Here is a 23384-nt window from a genome sequence, read left to right as displayed (position 1 = left end):
GAAGGCAGGGAGAGAAACAGGAAGGACTAAGAGAAGACCAGAAAATTGAAACTAGCACGGTTAAGTTTACGTGGTTCTGAAGTCTTATTCTAAGATAATGAATTAGATGGAGTAAAATAAAGCAATGATCCATTCTAGATCCTGAGATGGGAGCCGTGGGGCTGCCCATCAGGGCTGCTCCCCTGCCTACTCACTTCACTGAAGCAGAAAAGCAGCGTTCAGCAGATCTGGACCGTCCTGGCTGGCAAAGTGGAGGCACAAGGCGATACTGGCACAGCCTGAGCCAGAGCTTTCATGTTTAATATACAGGCATGAGGCAAATCTCCGGAGGCGGCAGGAATCTTGTTGGCTGTGACTGAACTATCAGCCACAAGTTGACCTCAGGGGCTCTAGTCTGCTTTTGCACGGCTTCTGTGGCAGCCTGAGAAACCCCACTTGCACTGGTGGAGATAGAAAAATCCCCTTTTTAATATGTAGTTCTTCCAGGATTCCTGCAACGTAGGAGATAAGGCAAATGTAGCTAAAGGTAACAATAAGGGGAGAGAGAAGTAGCAGACAGATGCCTACCCTTAGATAAAAGTTTTACTCCAACTGCTGACTGGTACAATGCCGGTTAAAAGAGAAGAGTGTGAGATATACTGCTTATTCTGCATCGGAATTAGAAATTGCAGAATACAAAATATTCATTCCTGTGTCTGCCGTCAGCCTCTTGAGCAAGGGAAGGGAGCGCAGGAAATCAGAAGCGCGGCAGAACTCACTTCAGGGCTGGGAAAGAAGAGGAGGAGAGTAACTAAATGACAACTCGAGACACAATTCAAATGAAAGAGAATGAAATGGAAGATACTTATGGAATGGAAAGCACAGGTGCAGAGGGGAAGAAGCACCGCAGAAAGGATTTGGGAGCCGCACCAGCCAGGCACACCAGCGACACAGGGCTGCTGCAGAAGAGACAGCTATCCCTGTGGGTGCAGCCAGCCAGAACATCTTTTAAGTCGCGAGAGGCTCCATCAGCTGGGGGCGACTGTGGGCGCAGGGTCCTGCGCAGCTCTGGGCACAGCTCCTCAATGCCACGTAGGCAAGCGACGCAGTCCAGAGGACAGGAACGGCTTTGTAGAGAAGCTGTAGGAAACAGGGGAAAACAACCCCAACTACGTGAAAAGTTGCTGTGAGGAAGGCTGACATCTGGATTTCTTCCCATCTATCAGGGTTAGCAGGATCTGCTTCTTTGCGGGATTTCCGTCTTTGCAGGAAGGGAGAACTGCGTTAACAGGGAACCTCCAGAACTGCAGGTTTTAGGGGATGAGTTAGAGGAACAGCTCTCCAGAACGGTCTGCGTGCACTTGAGCCTCACTTAGTGCAGAGGGGTGAAAGATGCCCCTCCAGCCGTGCCTCACCGCTCCCTATTTCAGTGCTGTTTGCTGTCCCTGCAGTTCGCGGGCAGGCGGAGGAGGCAGCATGTAGTCAGCCTGTAACTGAAAGCAGGGAATTTTTAATTTGCAGTAAAAGTCCACTGATAAAACCCAGCATCAACAGCATGGAAGTCAAATACCAGGTTCATTTATAATGGAAATAATCTCCTGCTTTTCAAATGAGTAAGCCTGTTTATGATGTGGCGAAGCAATCTGGTGTTTCCAGTTTCCAAATTCCACATTGTCTGTCATGTAACTTGTCCAGCCAAATCTGCATCTTGGAATTACAAGCAATTCACACAAACGTATCTTGGCATCGTGTCTACACACTTTTAAAAAACAGGCTTCTAATTACATGGTTTGCTTTATCTTACTCACTTCAGCAAGAAATTTCTTCTCTTTTAGTACAATGCTTTAAAATAATAAGTTTTTTACAGTTTTATATTATTGGCAGGATAGAAAGCAACTTTTATTAAACCTTCTACAATGCTGGCATATTTATGGGTTCAAAGATACGCAGGAACTGAAATTCTAAAACACAAAATAAATTTGGAATTAAAATTCATGAAAAAACCTGAAGACCAAAACTACAAATTGCATTTCACAGGCAGAGGCTTCTGTGTGTACGATTCCTCTGAAATGTTACCTCGGTGCACCGCGTGCTGTTGAGAGCTCTTCAGTATTTGCAAAACATCTTCCAGTGTTTGCAGAGTGTTGTAGGAAACGGTGCCCAAAAGCAGCTGCTGGATTTCAGGGCTGAGATGCTGTCTTTTGCAACAATTCAGAGGTCGGTTTCGCAACCAGCCCGTGGCCATTTTGCAGGCATTTATAAATCGGCCTCAGAAACTCTGCAGCCATAAAGGGGCCAGCCTGGGCTGCACCTCTGTATGGGCCCGTTGCAAATTTCAGCAGCTCTGAACGCTGTTACAAAACCGTCTCCAAAGAACCCCAATACAGCAAGGGTGCTTTTTTTCTCATAAAATAAAAAAAAAAATGAGAGAAATGGTAAACTAATGCCGCTTCAAACTTCATACTCTTTTTACAAAACACACAGTTCAAGAACACCGTCATTTGTAACTGGGTAGAGAGTGTTTATTTTAGAAATCTATCGCTGTTTGCATGACAGACTGGGTGATGCCACTACTTATTTTTATTCAGAGACCTAAGTCTGCGTCCGTATCAAACTGTGAGCTGATGATGTCAATTTTATTTAGTTCATTCACATAAATCTTCAACGACATAACCAGATTGAGAATTATAAACCATTTTAAAATAACAAACAAGCAAGCATGTTCTCATCTTGAAAGTGTAATTATTTCAAGGTAAAATATTTGTGACATTTGTATCTATAGTAACAGATAAGGCTTTAACCGTGGTTTTCTTGATGAGAGAAAGTATCAAAAATATTTTGAAGAGCATCATTTACATAGTTTTCTTTCCCAGAATTCTCTTTTAGGCAGTTACATCTACTGACCAGCAGGGAACAGGCTCACTGGTTGACTCAAGCCTGTAATCCTTCTTGTATTGCCTGAAACAAAATCAAAACAATAAAAAAATTGTGATAAAATAACCACAGGCCCAGAACCGACCTTATGTTTGCAGCTGGTATCAGGGATCAGAGGGACTGTGCGTGGGCAGAGCTGGCTCCTCTCCGCTCCCGGAGCTGCTGGTGGGGACACACAGGGACAGCGAGGAGAAACTGCACCTCGCTGCATTTCTTCTGCATCACAGAAACTTGCTAAAAGCAATTGAAGTGTAAAATTTGTTTTCTCATGGTAAATGTGGCTGACGAAACACCCTCCCTCTATCCATGTAAACGAGGCAGCAGAATCTTACTTTACTTGGCATTTTTATGCAAACCGTAGCCCCAGGGTATGATCCCCCCATGAAACAGGAGCCTTGAGGCCCGTAGCATCACTTAACAAGCAACCAATTCAGGCTGTTAGGGAAAAATTCAAGCAGAAGGTCCTATTATTTACACCAAAGAGGCATATTCTTACAGACAAACCCTCCCTTAGTTTTTTTCATTTTGAGCTCAGGGATTTGCTGATGAAATACGCCTCAAAAAATACATCACTCCCTCTTATCCCATATCTGTTACCTGGTAACTTTGTGCACAGCTCCAGACACGCTTAGGAGTCTTCCGTCAGCTCTCTGATTCACGTTGGAATTATTCTCAAATTGTGCTTTTGAATAAAATTGACCTAAGCAACAGACACACAAATTATGTAAAAACACAAACCATCTCAGTATTGTTACTCATTTAACCCAAATGGCAACTCTAACACCAGGAAAGCAGCTCTCTGTCTCAGAAAACAAACCAAAAGTCCACGTTTGGAAGCTCCCTGAGTAAATTAAGAAAATTCCCAAGTTTCAGCTGTTATCCCCAACACTCCTCCATGAAGAGATTCAGCCTTGCTCTGGTGGGGTTTCACATTTTTTGGTGGTTTTAGAATATGCAGCCTCTCCATTTGCAAAGTCTTGGAAACAACTTCAACTTTAGTCCCATCAGGATTTTTGGAGTTGAGATGTTCAGGACCAGCTGGCTTTCATTTCCTAACAATTTTATGTCCGCTATTTATAGTCCATTATTTGACATCAAATTAATTTGCTGCATAAATTATGTCATTCCACAGCACTGTTGAGGTTAAGCCCAACTATTCTTTTCGTCTTATTTTAATGCTTTCTAACCCCACAATAATCTATTTAAGCTTGTAGCACCGGTGAGGGGAAAAGCATTATGTTACGTTTCAAGGGTAAGAGCTCCCCTCTTCACAGCCTGGGGTCTGGACTGCCGTGCAGTAAAGGGTGATGTTAGATGTCTGAAAAGAATAAATTAAATGTAAAGTTTCTCTAGAAACCCCCTGTATTTCGGCATTCCTGCTGCCTTGCCAGCCCACTGCTTTTCATGAGAGCTCGTCAGGACGCAGGGAAGTAAAATCTGAATAAAGGCTTATGATGTGGCTCAGAAAAAAGCCCCATGTTCTCATCGCAGGAGCTTAGTTACAAGATCATCCTTCTTTGCTGCATGCGTCCGTAATGATACTTACCCAGAACTCCACTGACTTTGTCAGAAAAACGGTCGGTGTTCAAGAAATACAGCCCAAGGAAATCATCTGGAAACTTTACAAAGGAAATTTTTACTGTGACCATATCAGACAATGATGCCGTAACGCTCCTTTCCTTTTCAACTGACACTCTCAGCCTAGGAAGTAAATCATGACATTATTTCCAAGAATAAGAAGAAAGAACATGTATTTAACTAGCTGACGTTAATTTTATTATATAATATATATATAAAATAATTTTATTTTTTGCCTTGTGTTTCTTTGCAACTGCATTTTTCATGATCTGTCGGTGGTTATTTTAAAATTAGAAAATATTAAGTAGCATATCTTTTCTCTCTGTGCTGCATAACATATCTTTCCTGTATCAGGTTACATGCAAATACACCAGCAGAGAAGAACTTTTTGCAGATAAAAACACCTTATTATCCATAATGACAATAAATGCTTGTATGGAAAAAAAAAGGACTATTTTTTCATCATTTTAATGAGAAAAAAGGTAGACTAGATAATATAATTCAATCTATTTTACGAACAAGTCAAATACTTTTTTCTTGGATATTTCACACGTCTTTTTCAGACCCTGCCTTTCTTCTAACCCAATTGATTTTATTTTGACCCCAGGTGGGCTTGCAGACCAAACATCCACTGTCCTTTTCCTGCCTTGCAGAGCGGGTCAGACAGAACAACACCCCCAGACGCTGCTGCGCAAAGTGCTGCGGTTGCCGGGGCCCGGGCGCTGGTTTGAAGCAGGAGGATCGCTCTGCTTGGCAAACGACAAATTATAGAGGGGCATAAATCCAGCGTGTTCTTGGCTCCGTTTTGGATTACAAAAATAATTGAAAGCAGTTGGTTTAGGACTTCTGTTATTGTCTAGAACTGCCTAGAAGGGAGGGGGTGCTGTGTGTCCTCTCCACCCCAGACCAACAGCAGATCCTCCTGGAGGTTTATTCCGGCAACGCAAAAAAAGCTGGTGGAACTAGCGACATTCAGCTCTTTCTTGTGGTAGTGAAGGATCTTGCTCTAATTAGTCCAACAAATGAGGTCTACATTTAAAGTACCCTTTCTCCAGCAGTGGGCATTTAGTTACAGACAGCTATTCAAACACTTTATGCCTTCCCATAAAAACTGTCAGCTGCCCAGATGTGAGTTATGGCTGAAACTGAGGAGAAAGAAAACTCCAGCCTGCGTGGAGCCAACCAATGTATAAAAGAGACAGTAAATGTCAAAGCCATCACTTCACAGTACTCGCTCTGCGGCTGAAGGAAAACAAAGTGCCTGGTGGCAGCCAGCACAGCGGTGGCACGGGGGCTGCTATGCGCTGCAGGGGGTCCTTTTCTTTGGAAGACAAATGTTCTGCCTCTGGCATCGAAGCAGAAAGGCAGGCTGGTGGTGCACTTGTTTTGATTCTCTTACACAGGCATGGAGAATTAAAATCAAACCTTTTTTGCTCTCCGTATTTGAAGGTACCCCGCTTCCACCCACGATGAATTACTCACCTGATAAGGAGATTTGGAAGTACTTACTTGAAGCAAATGGGAAAGTGGAGGCCTGGATGAAAAAAAGATCTGACACGTTTTCAAGTTTGGGAAAGGACAGGGTGATGTTTCTTACCCCTGGATGGTGGAGGTGCCCGACTCTGTCCACAGCAGCCGAGTGCTCTCGTTATTGTGGGTTAGGACGATCTCATCCGTGGAGACACGGATTTGCACAGGGGGATTCACATAGTTAATGTCAAACTGCACAAAGTGATTTATCCTGTCTCCAAGTTTCCCCGTCACAGCGAGTCCTTTAATAACATTGACACAAATTTGTCAAGTGACTATGCTTTAAGGTATGATTCATCTTAATAAAACTGCTTCATCTTTGTGGCTGAAACTACTTCAGGGTCTCAAATCTAGTTTTGGGAGGCACAGCACCCCCAGATTTCAGCTCCATGTGCCCCAAGGCTGCGGCGGGGTCACCAGAGTCTGGTTATCCCACGTTGCCACCTCCTCTCACAGAGGTGGCTCTGCTCCATAATCAGAGCAGCTGACAACCAGCGCCTGGAGCCACAGCTCCTCTGAGTACAGGACCACAGAAAAACCGCAGCGCATTAAGAGCGTGCCTCTTTCCGGTAGCACGTAGGGATCATGGCGTTTAAGGTCTCTGCATTCTCAGAAGTCCCCAAGGTCTGGGCGGGGGAAAAGCCTAAAAGCCATGGTTGTGACACCAGGAGAAGGAGGTGACCCACAATCGGACCTGTGAGAAGTGCCCTCAGCTGTTGCACAGGGAAAGTTAATATTGCCTAATAGAAAGGAAAAATTAACCACAGCCTCTTGGGTCACTGCAGGGCAGAAGGTATGATACGGCCCTTCACGGAAGGGAGTTATTCCCAGAGACACCAACTGCTCTGATAGACCAAAGTGACTGTCCTTGTCCTTGGTGTGAGGGGTAACCTGGCTCACTCACCTTGCTCCGGATCTGACAGCAGGTGAACAGACGGATGTGCTTTTCCATCAGTATTTAAACAGATTATTTCGTTTTGTTTGGGTAATTGCAAGAGAAGCTGTGGATATTCGTTGGCTGAAAAGTCAGAAGAACAACGTTAGCATGCAAAGAAAAATCTTGCCTGTGCCCTTTGCCTAGGCACAGCAAAATTACTTCATCAATTTATACCTAAAATATCAGTTATAGCTTTTATAGAATAGAATGATTAAAATCAACACAGTAATAACTATTGAAAAGTACACCCAGACACAACATCTTGATATGAATAAACACAACAGATTTTTAAACTTAGAGTTTATTAAGGACAATAAGCCCTTAAAAAAAGCTGAGGTTGAAGATCTGTTGTACTATGTTTCTGTTGGTGGTTACATCCTTGAGCCAGAGAGGATCTCTCATGGAATATGGGGATATTTTTCATTTATGTGGAAACAACCAGCCAAGGTTTGCAAGAAGGGGTAAAGGGTTTTCTTAGAGCTGATGCAGTCAGAATAAACATTATTGTATGAAAAACTGTACATTACAGTTATACTAATTATTAAAATCGGACTAGTATATGTATTACTTACCAAGAGGTCGTGCTCTTGTTTTGTCTCTTAGCCTGTCAACTGAAATGCTTAAAATTAGTGAGAAGAGTTTAATGAAACATTTTTCTCTAAGTTGGCTAATTAACCAGGAAGAATACTGTGACAGAAGCATTTCTAGCAGAGCTCTTCACTGACTTTTATGGAGAGCTTTGCTTGAAACAAGATGTCCCACTGGGGAAAAAAAACCACAAAGTCCAGTGCCTGTTTCTCTTAGGAGCGACTGTGCCAATGGGGCATGCTCAGCCTCAGCTGCGGGAGGGTTTAGAGCTCCATTTTCAACACCTGCTATGCAGCATCGAACCCAGCTCCCCAGCCCACCCCAGCTCCTCTCACACACCACTCTGAATAACTACCTACTGATGACAGCTTCTTGTTGCTGACAGATTTGGGCTCAGAGCGCCATCGACCTGAAAGAAAAGGATTTTCCAATGTTTTGTTGGTTTGCTGTGACACCTTGCATCTCCCTCCCCACACTTTAAAACAGGGAATCCCTCCCGCTTGTTGCCTGCTGACTTTTTTGGATACAGCCACAAATGCACATGTGCGGATCCTATGGAGGCAGCAGGCAGCTCCTTGTCTGCTCAGCACTAAGGGAGCTTGTGGCGATGCTGAGCTCTGTCTCTGCAGTGGTCTAGGATTTCCTCTTTGCAGGACAGGCATTGTCATTGTGCAGAACAGCTGTGCCCCACGTTGGCTTCACATAGTAAACCCAAGGACTAGTAAATTACATTTTTTACACCCATTTCCTTCAGCTCACTAATATATGCTTTCTCAGACCTTCACATTTATTTTCAGGAGGTACAACAATTTTTTATTTCTGAAAAGGGTCCAAGATTGTTTTCAAAAGTTTATAGTTCATTATAAAAATATCTGTGGACTGAAATACATATAATAAAAACTAAATTCTATATCAATTGGGCATCCACAATCAAAATGGATTTATTAAAGTAACGTTGCTATGAACCTACATGTGAAATGAACTTTATACAATGATTCTGAATAAAAACAAAAGAGGAGCATTTACCAGGAGGTGGTCCACTCCTCAGTCTATAGGCATCTGGAGAAAGAAAAGAGAGTATTAGTACTTTATTCATGATTGTATTACATATACCTTACAGGAGTATGTCAAACATGAAATCTGTAATTCTCAGCTGCATCTGTCTTCCTTTCCCAAAGTGAACCATCTGCAGTAATCAAGTCCACAGAACATGAACACTGACACCAGGAAAATATTTCCATCCAAAGGACGGAAATGGACAAAACCCACTAAGAACTTTGCAAGGAAGGGATCTGCAAAAAGGGATTTGATTGTCTGCTAGAAGCCTGGGGCCTCACCCGCCTGGCACATGGGCATGGGGAGGCGGGGAGTGGTGGTGCTGGTGCAGCAGAGTTGCCCGTCCCTGGTGCGCGGGCAGGGGCGTCTGGTGGAAGGGGGCACCCAGCATGGGATGCTCTGTGAAGGGACCGGCTCCACGCAGAGCTACAGCACCAGCACAGGCTCACAACATGGTCCCTCCAGAGCGCTGCAGCCCCAGACAACAGCTGTTACTAGCAGTTAAAAATCAGATGAGCTCAACATGCGAAACTGCCACAACACCCAAAAGAGTGCATCAAAACCTCCCTTGGCCCCAGAAACCCAGTACTGTGTTTGCCCCTTCTCCTTCCTGGCCACTCCAGCTGTGCTGGTCTGTCACAACAGAGAGCAACTGTGCTGAGTGATGCTCAGGCAGGCACCAAGCCCAGATCCAGTGGGAACATCCCTGTACCTTCGAGCAGCTGTGCCTGCCCGACCATCACACCAACACAGGGCTTGGCATCTACTACAGAAACAGGTTGTGCTGCAGAGGTGGCCCCAAACTCTTCTCTTGCAACCAAAGGGAGCTTTGAGGGAAGGGCAGCGCCAAGCCCGGTGTGCCCCCTGAGCAGGGCAGGATGGTCGCTGGGGTCTGCTTCTGCTCAGGGAGTTTTCTGCTATCAAACTCCCCAGCACCACTTGGAAACAGGTAACCTTCAGAGAATGGGGCAGCATTATAATTCCCTCAATACATTTCCATGAAAGAAGCAGAGCAAAACCAGGGCTCTTCACCTATAAAAGCATTGCTATTATGTTGTATTATCATAGCTGAGATTATCAGATTAATAATGCTGGAAGTTTAAAATAAATATTCAAACAGATCTATTATTTCCAGGAAGAGAGAAAAAAATACCTATATCATCCTCAGAAGTCATTCCAAAATATCTTGATCTTAATTTTTTGACAGATGCTTCACTCATGGTAGGAAGAAGCAGAAATGATCATTAGCACCTTTCACTTGAAGAACTGTTTTTCCTCATGAGTAAAGACAATTTTGAACTTTGAGACTTGTAATGGAAGAATGGAAGATTTTTTCCCTTTGCCCATGTTATCCACCCAAACCCTGCACAGACCTTGGCAGTCATTGCTTACATTTTGCTTCACATATTTTTCCAAATCTCAGATACTTCCCTCTATAGAACAACCACCATGAGGTGTTTTGGGTTTTTTTTGGTGTTTTGTTTTTTAGATTAGAGACTATTATGGAAATATGCTACTGGAAAAGAAGAAAACATTTACCTCCTACTGGAAAACTGCTGGGCTTCTCATTATCTAGCACAAGGAAGAGGGACAGGTTAGTGTCATGCAGTCCGCACTAAAAGACTTTACCCACGCGCAAACCAGAACACTGGGAGAAGCGGGTGTTGGGCTTCAGGGGATGAGCTTTTTTTGTGTTAAAGGACAGGTGGATGGAGCACATGCAAGTCTTCTCGCAATGGCATACTTTCCTCCCCTGCATTCATTTTTCCACTTTAATGCTACAGAGAAAAGTGTAGAACCCACTGGAGTGGCAGGAATGCCGAGTAACAACTGTTAAATTACTTTTAGTTAACATATAAACAAAATCATTTTCCCTTTCAATAGTAGTGCCCCATTTCCCCACTTCACCTTTTAAAAAAATCCTGTATGTTTCATTTTGAAAGGAAGCGAATCCCTGAACTCCTACCTCTGATGTGGCTTATTACCATGTCACATCACCATAAAATGAACCTATACTGGAGCTCAACAACAATTCATCAATAACAACAGTGTATTTCATGGGGGCTGTTCAATGGCCCATTTACCAGCTTCAGTGGGTTTGTTCGCCAGCTCTGCCTGCTCCTGGCCAGTGGGTTTGGTGACCACCATGGACGTGAGGGGTGTAACAAAGCTGTATTGCAGAGACAGCTCTAAGGCTTGTGCCTCCAGGGTTTTCTGGTCCTCCTCTTGTGCTGAAATACTAAAGTCTGTGTTAATGATGAAGAAATAACATACAGAGACCATAAGCAGGTCATCTTCAGATTCTTTTTCATATTAGCTGTGTCTTAACAGATATTTTTTACTATTGAAGAGTGAGTAGTCTTATTGGGATAACTCAGCTGTTTACGTGCTTGAAATAATGGAAATACTTAATTGTTTGCAACACTGGAGCCTATGTATCATTCAAATACATAAAAATAATAGATACATGAACTATGAAATGTCCTATGGACATACTTATTTTTCTATTTACTAGCTATTGGCATTCACTTACCTACAGACAACAGAAAAATACATAAATATACACAGGTAATTTAACAACAGCTCATCGCAATCCATGCGATTAAAATATATTTAATAATAATGTCATGAAGAATGTTTTATATTATGTTTTCATATGTGTATATACATACACACAAACTGAAAGGTGCCTCGTGTTCCTCATAGTAATGTAGTATTCTGCCAGTATACTATGTTTTTAATACTAACTGCAGAAGTATTTCTGTTTCTTTGTGTTTTCCAATCATATAATTTGTGAATATGGAATTTCTGTTTTAAGAAATCAGAAATTTGTAATACAAAACATTAAAGTAGCTTACGATTTTTCCAGAAGCTGTTGAATGGTTAAGTAAGCCCACAGTCTCTCTATGAAATTTCCAAAGATGTAACTTTGATTTTGAAACACTTGCTCCTTCTCTTTGACATTTGCTTCTTCTTTAAGAGTCAAGTCACTCATATGCTGAAATGGAAGAAAACTGGCCATCAAAAGAACAGTTCCAGGCTTCTTTTATAGTCGTATTATTAGACTTAAAAAACATCTTTCACAACAGAAGTGCCCTTTTTGTCCTTCAATTTTGTCCTTTCCCATTGGAAAATGCAACTCCAAACTACTAAAGAAGCATGTCCTTTGGGTATGTATTTCTGGACTTGAAGCAATGTTTTAAAAAAAGGAGGTAATTTATTTGTTCTATTTCAACATTTTTAAGATTAATAATTTATTCTAAAATGACAAACCAGTTTCCTAAAAATGCTTGAAAAAATATTATGGTTTTGAAATGATTAAAATTGCTGTTTGCTTATTTGTGGATATATTTCAAGGGTTTTCTCTTGTAGCAAATTCAGGAGGGGAAAATTGTTTGATACTCAAATGGAAAACATATATTGCACACAAAAGACTTTTTGAAGTCTCCTATTGCACCATAAAAGACAGAAGGGAGATATGTTTTTCACAGTTAGTAAACTAAACACTTACTGACTGAGCTTTAATTTCTACTGGCAAAAGATCGAGCTCATTGCTAATTTTTCCAGATACTATAATTTCAGATCCTTCAAAAAACAGCTTAAAATTGTTCTTCGTTAATCCCTCAATGGCATTTTCTGGATACTGCATTTCAATTTTCATTAATATTGGGGTAGCCACCTCTTGATAAAAGCCCTAAAGAAGCAGAGAGAGAGAAAACACACAAATGATTGCAAAGCCATAATGTTGAATGTCTAAAACCTCCTTAAAAAGAATGGAGCAACGTTTTTTCTCCAGCAATGTAAGACTGCTGCAAACTTAGAAAAAATAGTTTCTCCCCAAGGTTCGGCACACCTTCCCCAGCCAGGCTGGCAATGCTCTACAAACTGCATTTCCCATGGTAATTCAAGTAGGCAAGCAGTATCCCCATTATCACCATCCCACCCAGTCGGGTGTTTTGCTTTAGCCACCTTTCACAGCTGATTTTTTAAACTTGACTTATCCTGAGGATTAAGTTTTCTCTTTCTGGCCTGGAGCTGGTGTTAATCAAATCCAGTCTCTGCACATCCAGCAAAACCAGGTAGAAGTGGCTTCCCAAAAAAAGAGAATGTCATGAAAGTTATAATCCCTCTCCAGGTGGACAGGAAAGATCCAAGGCTGGTGGTACTGCAGAGCCAGTTTGCCTGTAGGTGCCTCAAACTACCCGCTGATTTTTAGGAAAACCATTCCAAACAGCCTCCAATGATGGTACTTCAAGTGGTTTGAAATCAGACCTGAGAACAGAAGTTTTTCCACCATCACCTCCCCTGGGCAATTTGTCTGTTTGCAGAGGTACAGAAATGTGTGAGTTTCCAGGTCTGTCCAAATGCAATTGATTTGAGGAGGACTTCAACTTTGAGTTGTGGCTAAGGTACAAGCCCTCAGATACTCCAGAATTGCCTTCCTTCCTCCCCAAAACTAACAGATACACTCAAAACCAACCGAAAATCTCAGAAAATCTGTGGGTTTGCTGCTAAGACTATACATAAGCTGTAGCTGATAGATGGCTTTTCTGTTATATTCCTTAGTCCTGACCTGGAGCTGCAAGGCTGCATCAGCGTTTTCATAGATACGACGTGCTATTCCCCCATTGCTTAGGGCCATTTTCTCCAGGAACCTGTAACTGACATCAAACCCGAAGCCAAGGCAGAAGAGAGTGTATTTCCCATTGACTGCTTTCTGAATGTTTTCTTGAATTACTTCCACATTACTCTCACCTGTAATAGAAAGAAAAACATACCCTAGTTTGTTTGTTTTTTTCAAGTACAAAAAGACAGCAGTGGGTTTAATGGAAAATTCTGCTTAAAATCTTTCAAAAATAATTCAAAATAAAATGTTAAAAATATACGGGACAGAATTCCACTAATTGAGTTGGAGATGAAAGCACTACGCTGCATTTGGAGTGCCAGAACCTGATTCTCCCCCTTAATGACTTTTACTATCTTCTACTCGTGTTGTCACGGCTAAGTGCAAAATATTTTACAAGATTACAGGGGCCAGAGGAGGTTTTTAGGACAGAAGAGACACACACTACAAATTAACAGCGCAAGGGGATGGAAACACTTGATCAAGCATTGGGAAGACAAGTACTATCCATAAAAATTATAAGCATGAATTCAGAGAAGAATGGATTGGTTAATTGTGTAATTCAGACAAACGGCAAATGAACTCAGCCATGCTTCTCTCCCAGCCTCTGTGTAACAAAGGGGAAAGATTTTCACACCATCATCTTATCCCATTTGAAGAGCTGCTGATGGCCCTGTACAGAGAGCTTCTCTATCAGCATTTCCAGGCAGGAACTGTCACCGCCTGTACCAATATCATAGAAGCAGCTCAGATTTTTCCCTTTCAACCTGCTTTGCCAAGGAAGGCAGTGTACACTGCATGTATTCACCTGGCACCCCATCACAGCTGGATTTCTAGCCAACTTGTGGATGTGCAGTTTGCTGAGGGATATTTGAGACTCACTGAGACTGTGCTGAGCAGGCAGCACTGTGAGCTGAATTTTATTAAAAAACCCAAACAAATAAGCCAACCTCAAAGCAGTACGATTGCACAATCTGAACAGCAGACTAATCTTATTAGAGGGCTTACAACTGAACTAATATTGCTGGCCTTGGAGAGATACTAGTGCCACACAAACTTAGACAAACTCCTGTTCAGAACAAGTGATCTTTGTGCCATTGCATCGGGAGTTATTGTTTGTTTAACCCAATGTTTTTATCTCAACCCTCTGGTTTGTTCTATCACAGCTGATCACTAATTAAGAGCTAGACGTGAAAAAGAATACAAAACAAGAGGCACCTTGAAAATATCTCAAGTTTGGGGAAAGGAGGGTGAAGAAATGTAAGCAATACCTCTCAAATGGGACCGTACATAATATATGCAAAATGTCCATGTTTCTGCTCGAAGTATTTTACTTTCACGTTTCAGCTGTGCCTGGAGTACCTCCAACAATTCCCTCAATTTTATAAACTGGGAAGCCAAAGGTATTTAGTAAAACAGTTCCCAGCTAAAGGACATGTTGCCACGGGCAGGCAGGCTCTGCCATTGCTTTCTACAGCCGTTGCCAGAGCCCTCTCAATCATTCTCTCTCCGACACAGATCCAGTGATAGCCCAGCCTGCTTATACCAAAGCTCTTTCTGAAGCACAGACTATGTCTATCAACATTTGGGATGCAAGTGTAAAAGACAAAACAATCAAGCAGAGACAGGACTGAGGCCAGTATTTACTCACCAGAAGTGGGCTGGCCGTCTGTCAGCAAAATAATCATGGAGACGCTCCGCTCTGGCAGCCTCTCGGCTTTATCCAGCACGCTCACGGCAGTCAGCAGGGCACGATTGATATCTGTGCCTATAATGAGAAAGCAGGCATCACTCACCTAAAAAGGGTAATCATCTGAAGACATCGGTGCACTTCATCTGCAGAGGCCCTGCAGAGTTGTTTAAAGTTTTCTGCAGGAAGTAATCCTTCAGAGAAATGATTTAGGGGTTTAGCCTGCTGGGCTTAATTATGGTGTATTATATTGCAATGGCGATGCTGGAGTATTTTGCTTTTGAGAGCATTTTCCACACATATGTCATGGGAAACACAAACATGTCTAGAGCCATTAAAAAGTGCTTAAATAAACACATGGTCATCTGCTAGCCTATATTTAAGAAAAGTCTCCTAGCCTTATTTGAGAAGTCAAAGAAAAGAGCTGGGCACAGGCGGGGTTTATTGGTGTTAGCACCTGGGATAATACCTATGTTAACACTAACTGTGTTAACTAACACCTGTGTTAATACTCTCAGCATAACATTAACAGTATATATATCCTTTTAGATGTTCTTAAAACTAAATAACAAAACAAAGTGCACTAAGTGATGCAGCAATTGAAATGCTTCATGCCTGTTTTGATTATTTTGTTTCTGTAGCGTGGCTTACATGGGAGTATAACTTTGGATGCATTTTTTTTTTTAGAAGGGGACCCTTGATATTAAAAAAATCAGCAAATTTCTGTCAAATGTTGAGTGCATTGCCATTTTTCTGTAGGAAAAAAAATGTACTATCAGGAAATCTTCTGGCCATCTCTGTTATAAAAGTCTGAAACAAAACTTTGTGGCTTGTATGGTTCACGGATGTGATGTCACCATCTCTCTATATATCCATATCAAAAATGTAGTCACCAACCCATTCACTCCTACAACAGCCGTTCTATCCCACTCAATTAAAAACTTACTTGCTTTGTGAGCGCTGATGGTAGTTCTGTGGCACTACATGACCAATACAAACAATATTTTTTTTTCTAAGCAATATATTATATTGGGTGCTTTTTTGTGATTACAAGCAACTAGGTGGTGCTCTGTACCTCCACTAGCAGAAAGAGTTTGCACGAATCCTGCAGCACTCGCCACGTTCTCTGCAGTGGCTTGCAGCAAAGAGCTCTTCCACTCCACTACTTTCCTGTTAAAGGTGATAAAGCTGAAATGATCTTCCAGGCGGAGGTCTTGCAAAATCTTCAACAGGGCATCCCTTGTCTGTTCCAAGGAGAAAACAACCACTTTGAATATTGCTACTTCTCTGACAGAACTGGGATTGGAACTGCAGTCTAATAAGGGGGTTTCTCTACAGCATTATTCAAGATACAACCCAATGCTCTTATTTCGTCCTAACGGTATTTTTCTGGTTGAGACCATCAGAAATGGCCTATTCACTCAACTTATAGACACAAAAACACACCTACGAGGGCTGTAGTGGGCTTGTCTGGTCTCTAGCAAAGCTACATACACAGCCATCAATAAGGTAAAACAGATAAATTAATTCTTTAAACTTCATTAAAGAGAAAAAAATCAGAAGCAATATATTCTGCAAAGATAGAGCCAGAAATGTGCTCTTTGCCTTAACATTTGATACCCATGAGAATAGCCATATCAGATTGCTCTTTGATAGCTTAAACCTGTGCATACGTATTTTCAAGCATTTCTATATGATGGCAAATTTTGCTGTGTGCAAAACCAGCATGTGTTTCAGAAGTGAAATTCACAGTCACTCCCTCAAAAGGCTGGTGCGTGTGAGTGATGCAAGGAGAGGTCAGTACTTTAGGTAAGTTACCTGTTCAATTTTTCTGCCTGCCATAGAGCCACTTCGATCTATAACGAAGATGACATTTTTGGGAAACACTGGCATTTCCTGGGGTGCAAAGTAATGCACAAAATACCCATTGACAATCTGAAATACAGAATGAAATCATGTATAAAATTACATCTAAATAAATAAATGTTGCATGTTAACATTCTGGCATAGTAAGAAGGGAGAGGATGCTTAGCATTCTGTTCTACTAGATAAGCCCAAATCAAAGAACTATTAAAATGTATTTCCTAGCTGGAAGTGAAACTATCTGTAGAGAGCAAATTACAAGAGAACAGCATATATATATATCTTATGCACCTCAGTGCCATATGTATATTCGTATTATCACTGTATATTACATTACCTCTTCATTATCACCCATGAGCACATCTTTGCTCATTGACTGTGACTGCCATCTCTTAGCACATCCATGTATATACTTCATTAGTGATATGGTATGGAAAATAGTGTACTTTATTCCCTAGGATATGCATTGTTCCATAAATATTTTTAAGTTCCTGCTCTGTTTACTTATGCCCTCAGTTGTCACAAGAGATAAAAAAAATCCCAAGCAGTCATTTTAATAGTTATATAAATCACACTCCTCTAAACCTCATTTACAAGAATCCACAAATACACAGAATCACAGAATGGTAGGGGTTGGAAGGGACCTCTGGAGATCATCTAGTTCAACACCCCTGGCTAAAGCAGGTTCACCCAGAGCAGGGTGCACAGGAACGTGTCCAAGCAGGTTTTGAGTATCTCCAGAGAAGGCGATTCCACAACCTGTCTGGGCAGCCTGTTCCAGTGCTCTGTCCCCCTCAAAGCTGAGAATTTTTTGGATGGAACTTCCCATGTTCTAGTTTGTGCCTGTTGACCCTTGTCCTGTTGCTGCACACTACTGAAAAGAGTCTGGCCCCATCCTCTTGACACCTGCCCTTTAGATATTTATAAGCTTTGATGAAGTCCCCTCTCAATCTTCTCTTCTCCAGGCTAAACAGCCCCAGGTTTCTCAGCCTTTCCTCATAAGAGAGTTGCTCCAGTCCCCTGATCATATTCATAGCCTCTGCTGAACTCTTTCAGTAGTTCCTTGTCTTTCTTGAACTAGGGAGCCCAGAACTGGACACAGCAGGGCAGGGCAGAGGGGAGGATAACACCTTACCTCAGCCAAAATAACAACAAAAAGAAAACAATGCAAAGAGATATCTATAGAGTGGCAATATAGATTTGGTATTCAAACAAAAGTTGAAAGATTGACTTTTTTTTGCGTGGATGACCCATTCTTGTAATGTGTATGGTGTCTCAGGGGACTCACTGAACATTGCCATCAGTTCCTGCTGACCCTGGATTAATGGGAATAGGTTTTCCTGTCACTCTTGGTGTTTCAAAGTAACTGTTGCTGTTTTGCTCATTGCACTTCATATTCAGACGTATCTATGATCTGGAGGCATTGTCATTTCTATTTCTTTTTTACCTGGATATCACCTGCAGCAGCACCTCTCTTAACATCATAGCGCACAACAAAATCACCATTGAGGAGGGTTTCATCGAGTTCAGGATTTATCTTCTGTTGATCTACAGTTGGCTTAAATAAAATATGAGCCTGCAAAGCAATCAAAAGAAAAGATTAAAAGGAACATAAGTTAAAGCTGCCACTGGCGGTGACATCTGGCAGCTGCTGCTTTACCTTGGTTTCGTTCTGCACTTTCGTGAGCGCTTCAGTTAACTCATTTGTCATGAACGTGCTGCCTGTCTCCAAGAAGCGTATGCCTTGGGGCTCGAAGATGTGCACATCAATCTGACAGTGAAGAAGTCAGCATCAGCATCTTGGAGGGAACATGGCCGTGCCCAAAATACCACCATGCTGCTCCCTGCCCACCCCTGGCCAGGGCAGCTCACCTGGAAATGCTTAACAAGCTGCTTCGGCCGGACTTTGATCAGCAGCTCGAACTTCCCCAGCTGCCGCTTCAACAGCTCCTCATACATCAGCTCAAAAGTGACTTTGCTGGCAGCCGCAATGCTGACAGACACGTGAAACTGCTCCAGTTTTCTGCCTGTGATTCTGGGTGGGGGACAGAGAACAGATATTTACATCCTGCAGGGAAGGTTTGTTTGTGGTGGACAAAGTTTATGAATTGTGCTAAACAATGGCCAAGAGGTTGCGTGGAATAAATAAAAAAGTATCAGTAAATGTTATTTATCACAGAGAAGATTTTTTCTATTGCAGGTGGTATTATATACATTATGTTATTACATTAGTGTGTTGTGGGTGCTGCATATGCAAGCAGAGAAATGGGGCAGAAACGGAGCATGCTTCAGACTGGGATCAAACAGAACTGGGACTGAATATATGGGAAGCACAGATTAAATATAACCCAAAAATGTGATGTCTGCTCAAGTGCCATGGTCCTCTGTGCTTGTGGGGAAGCAGACTCAACGACTGAGCATCATTCCAGCCCAGCAAGGCGCTCCCACATATGACAGTAAGTCCCAGGGCAACACTAAACAGTGACACCTCCCACTGAAGCCCATTGCAGAACCGGATATAAATCATATATATGTGAAAATATATATATATATATATATACACACACACACACACACACCCTGTCCCTCCCAACAAGAACCCAAGGCTGCTTTTCACATTTATCCCTGCTGAGAGGTGGCTGGCTCCAGTGTTTAACCTGCCCCCAGCCAACCATGAAACCGAAGAAAAGCGTTGGAGCAGCCTTACTCAGGACAGCAACGTACTTGACGAGGCCGGCGCTCTGCCCATGTGAGACCGCAGTGTCATATTCCTTTTGAGCAGAAGCTTTCTCCTTTATTATTCCTGGGTATACTTTACCGTCGATGGACCTGTTTGGTTTCCATAAATACTAATTAATATTAGAAGGAAAGAACTGGGGAAAGAAACAAGAGGAACATTGCACTTTGTAGCCCTCAGGGCATGAGCAGGGGACACTGTTTGGCTCCCATATCCCTTCCCATCCAGGAGGATGCCAGGAGCCGCCACCACCTTGGGTCTTGGGGAGGCTGGAGCAGGAGAAACACCACCACTGAGCACGTTTGTCACCCACCCTGTGCAGCAGGCAGCCTTGCCCTGGCCCTGGGCACCGTCTTTCTATTTGGCTGCCTACTATTTTGCCCTGCAGAGCATTTTGCGCAGGACTCTCCAGAGCTCAGCTCTTTGTGCTTTTTGCTCAGCACCTCCTGAGAAGAAAAATGAACCCTCCCCTCAGCCCCCGGAGCTGCCGCCTCCATGCCACAGGTAAGGACTGGTCCTACATGGAGAAGTTGGTGATGAAGGCCGTCTTGGGTAACTCCACTTCAAAGGTCGCCTCTCTGGACTCATTAGCTTGGTTGACAATTTTGCTGGTGATGACAGTGTGAGCAAATCTTGATGTGACCTTGCAGTCCACGTGGAGGCTGTAGATTTTAATAGCGTGCTGAAAGAAAAATAAACAGGCTGGAACAGAAACACTCAGTTTTTGCTCCTGAGCAGGCCTTACCTGGGTGATATTATTGGAAAAGTCTGATGAAGGAATGAACCGTTAGAAGGTTCGGCTGGAATTGGGGAGGGGGGAACTGTTCACAACCAGACTGGCCATCAGCTTATTCACATCTCTGCAGCTGCAACCACAGCCCAATGCAAAATCTGCAGGTACATCGGTGTGCTGTTGTTCCACAGAAGGCTTCTGTTGAGCCTTTTTCTGTGGTCTTCTCTCCTTGGGCTACTCTGAAGCAGCTGCTGTGTCACCCTAATACATCGCCTAAGATTAACCTCAGAAAAACTGAATGCTTCACTAAGTGCTTTACTCATGGAAAGAGACTTGCTAGCTTTTTGCATGACTATTTATTTGCTCTCCCAGCTGTTGACTTTGACGCACATTCTTCAGCTCAGTACCTTGTGTCACACACAATGTTTAGGAGCTTTGAAACCCCATGTAGGCTGCCAACCCCTTGCTGGTTGCACAAGCAGGGATGCCCTTTGAGCACTTGTGTTTCTCCTGGTCTGGCGCTTCCAGGGCCCTCAGAGCTGGAGGGAGGAGGGCACTGTCCTGGAGCTGCCCGGGAATACCCCACAGGGTGGCTGGACTGGGAACTGCCTGGAGCACCTGCCTCTCTAAACACCCTCTTTGTGCATTTGGGATGTCTGTTTTAAAGGCCTTACCTGTGTTTCAGTGACACGAAGAAGGGTTGATCTGGACATCATCAGCTTTACAATAGCCCAACAGTTTATTAAAATAAAAAAGCTCAGCATCAAAGCAGATCATTGCACTTCAATTTTTACTTTTCCAGCCTCATAAATCTTTTGAATAGCTAATTGATCTTTAGTTGTTTTGATAATTCATCTCCTGCACTTTGCTCACCAATTAAGAGCATCCACTGACCTCTTCTTAATTAGGGCACTGGCCGAAATTCAAAAGTTCAAGCTAAATTCAAAAATTCAAGCTAAACATGGCCATTCAATACAAAGCTGCGACCACAGCATTGTGCACAGGCATCAGGGCAGGAGGGGCCACAGCCGGCGCCATGTCAGTAATGGATGGCTGTTTCTTTTTTCATTACGCATTGCCAGAGCGCGCTCCATCTCCTGATGCCTGCTGACAATCCAGGACAATGGGATAAAACCCAAAAATATCAATCGAGAGAACAACTTCCTGATCCCGGCAGTTTGGGTGTCTCTCCCTGCTGCCCAGCCCAGCTGGAGTCCTCCCTGCCCTGCCTGGGGCTGTCTCTTCCCAAAGGCCTTCTGAATATCACTGAGCACCTCCGCTCACGTTTGTTGCCCTGCCATGCGCAAACCTGCCTGTGGCATGTTCGGAGGGGAGGTTTTGCCATGACTGAGGAGCCCCAAGTTGTGGCTCACTGAGGCAGCGCAGGCACGTGGTGGCCATTGCTGCCCATGGAGCATCCTTCCTGCACAGGAGGAGCTTGTCCCACGCAAAATTTGCCTTGTGAGAAAACCACCCCACCACCATGTGCCAAAGGGATGCTGTGGATATGAGGTGATGGGGACCTGTATCCCTTGCGCTTGCCCAGCCCCAGCAGCATTTTAGGCTATGACCAGCACAAATGAGCACGCAGCGGGGTGCAGCACGGTGAGGGGCATCGCTGTGCCCTCAGTGAAGGAGGCAGGAGAGGACCAGCCCTGGGTGTGTACCCAAAAGCAGTGGGGAGTGACTTGTGGCCACTCCTCAAGACACTGCAGGCACATACACAACATCCAGAGCTTCTGGCAGAGCCCAGAGCCACCCTTGCAGCAGCCACGAGACCTGTCCCTGCCTCCCAGAAACCTGCCTGCATTTTGGTTGCACTTCACGCTTTTCGAACATGCATGATAGAAATAAAAACACTCCAATACAAGGCTTCTTCCATTTCTCTAATATTGATATTTTTAAAATAAGACCAGTCACACCCCCCCCAAGATGATACAAAACACAGTTTTCTCTTCCAGACGGTACAAATAACTGTCTACTCCCCTCTTTTCTGTTCCATATAAATTTTTAAACACCTGTCAGAAACATCCTGGCAGTGCAACGGTCCTCATTTGGTCCTGCTGTAACGGCACTGTGTCAAGATCCAAACCTCATCCGGTGGCCGAGGGAGACCCACTGATCCCTCAAATTTTATATTTTACATCCTTGGGGAAGAGTGTGATCAGACACATCTGCAAATGCTCTCCTGCCACATTTATACTGTAACAGCCCAAACAAACAACCAAAACAGCCTTAAAAGGACCCAAAGCTCTGAAATCACGACACAGTACACCCGAGAGGTGCCACAGGTGGTAATTACCAGAGGAGTTACCTGCACTATGTGGCTGGCTACCGTGATACCATCAGATCACCAAATGAGCAAACAAGATATTGTTAAAAAAAATAAAATAGAGCAAATACCTTTTGAGCAATAGTTTCTGCTAATACTACGACTGAGGAAAAGACCATCAATGTGAACAACATTCTCTCCTCCATTTTGGAAAGACCAGATTTTCAAATGAAAGCTTGGTTTATCTTAATCAGTTAATGAGTAACTTGTACTTGAGGATATTATGTAGACTTTGAAGAGACCCAGAAACTTAATATTGACATGTTAAACATAAATAAAACTTGCACTCAGTTAACATTTATTTTTCCAATGGATCTTTGCTGTTAAACATTAGAACTTTAATGTTTCATAATGCATAAAGTTAAGAAATCTTTATGTTTTCTTTTTAAACTTAGATTTTACTGTGGCATGCGAAATCCCACAGGCAGATGAACTGGTCTGTGCAACAAGCTGCATTTTTGGATGCATGAATCTCTACCATATCCAACTAATAATTTGAAAGGGCACATCATTAATGCCTTAATGTTACCTCAAGCACTTCAGAGATTTGGGAATTGCCAAGAAGTGCAACATTCACATCAGATTTTACAGCTGGTGACTTCTTCAAACCTTGTGCCCCCCTGCCCCCCCTGCCCAGCCGGCCCGTGAGAAGTACGGAGTGGCCCTCTTGAAATATCCCTTCTTGCTTCCTCTGACAAGCCATAATCCTTGTTTGTCAAATAGCAAAGTCAGTTGTGGCTTGTCTTTAGCTAAACAGTAAAAACAAATTAATCAGACCTTGCCTGGATTCCCTAGGAGGAGAG

At 43.0% G+C, this 23384-nt stretch overlaps 1 protein-coding gene across 1 annotated transcript; it reads right to left on the bottom strand.

Moving 5' to 3' along the window:
- Window positions 1-2541: 2541 nt before the first annotated feature.
- LOC134521411 (inter-alpha-trypsin inhibitor heavy chain H4-like) lies at window positions 2542-22755 on the bottom strand. Its single transcript, XM_063347855.1, has 23 exons — window positions 22653-22755; window positions 20038-20198; window positions 19504-19608; window positions 18652-18814; window positions 18440-18550; window positions 18227-18355; window positions 16735-16851; window positions 15992-16160; window positions 14878-14994; window positions 13176-13357; window positions 12114-12296; window positions 11461-11600; window positions 10687-10841; window positions 10142-10174; window positions 9756-9812; window positions 8573-8605; window positions 7902-7955; window positions 7531-7569; window positions 6926-7039; window positions 6089-6263; window positions 4460-4614; window positions 3511-3613; window positions 2542-2937 (listed from the first exon to the last, which is right to left on the bottom strand). The coding sequence occupies exons 1-23, from the start codon at window positions 22725-22727 to the stop codon at window positions 2862-2864; spliced, it is 2646 nt and encodes an 881-aa protein (XP_063203925.1). The 5' UTR covers window positions 22728-22755; the 3' UTR covers window positions 2542-2861.
- Window positions 22756-23384: the final 629 nt, after the last annotated feature.

Source organism: Chroicocephalus ridibundus, chromosome 10, assembly GCF_963924245.1.
Source record: "Chroicocephalus ridibundus chromosome 10, bChrRid1.1, whole genome shotgun sequence".
Taxonomy (NCBI): Eukaryota; Metazoa; Chordata; class Aves; order Charadriiformes; family Laridae; genus Chroicocephalus; species Chroicocephalus ridibundus.
This window is presented reverse-complemented; position numbering and strand designations above follow the sequence as displayed.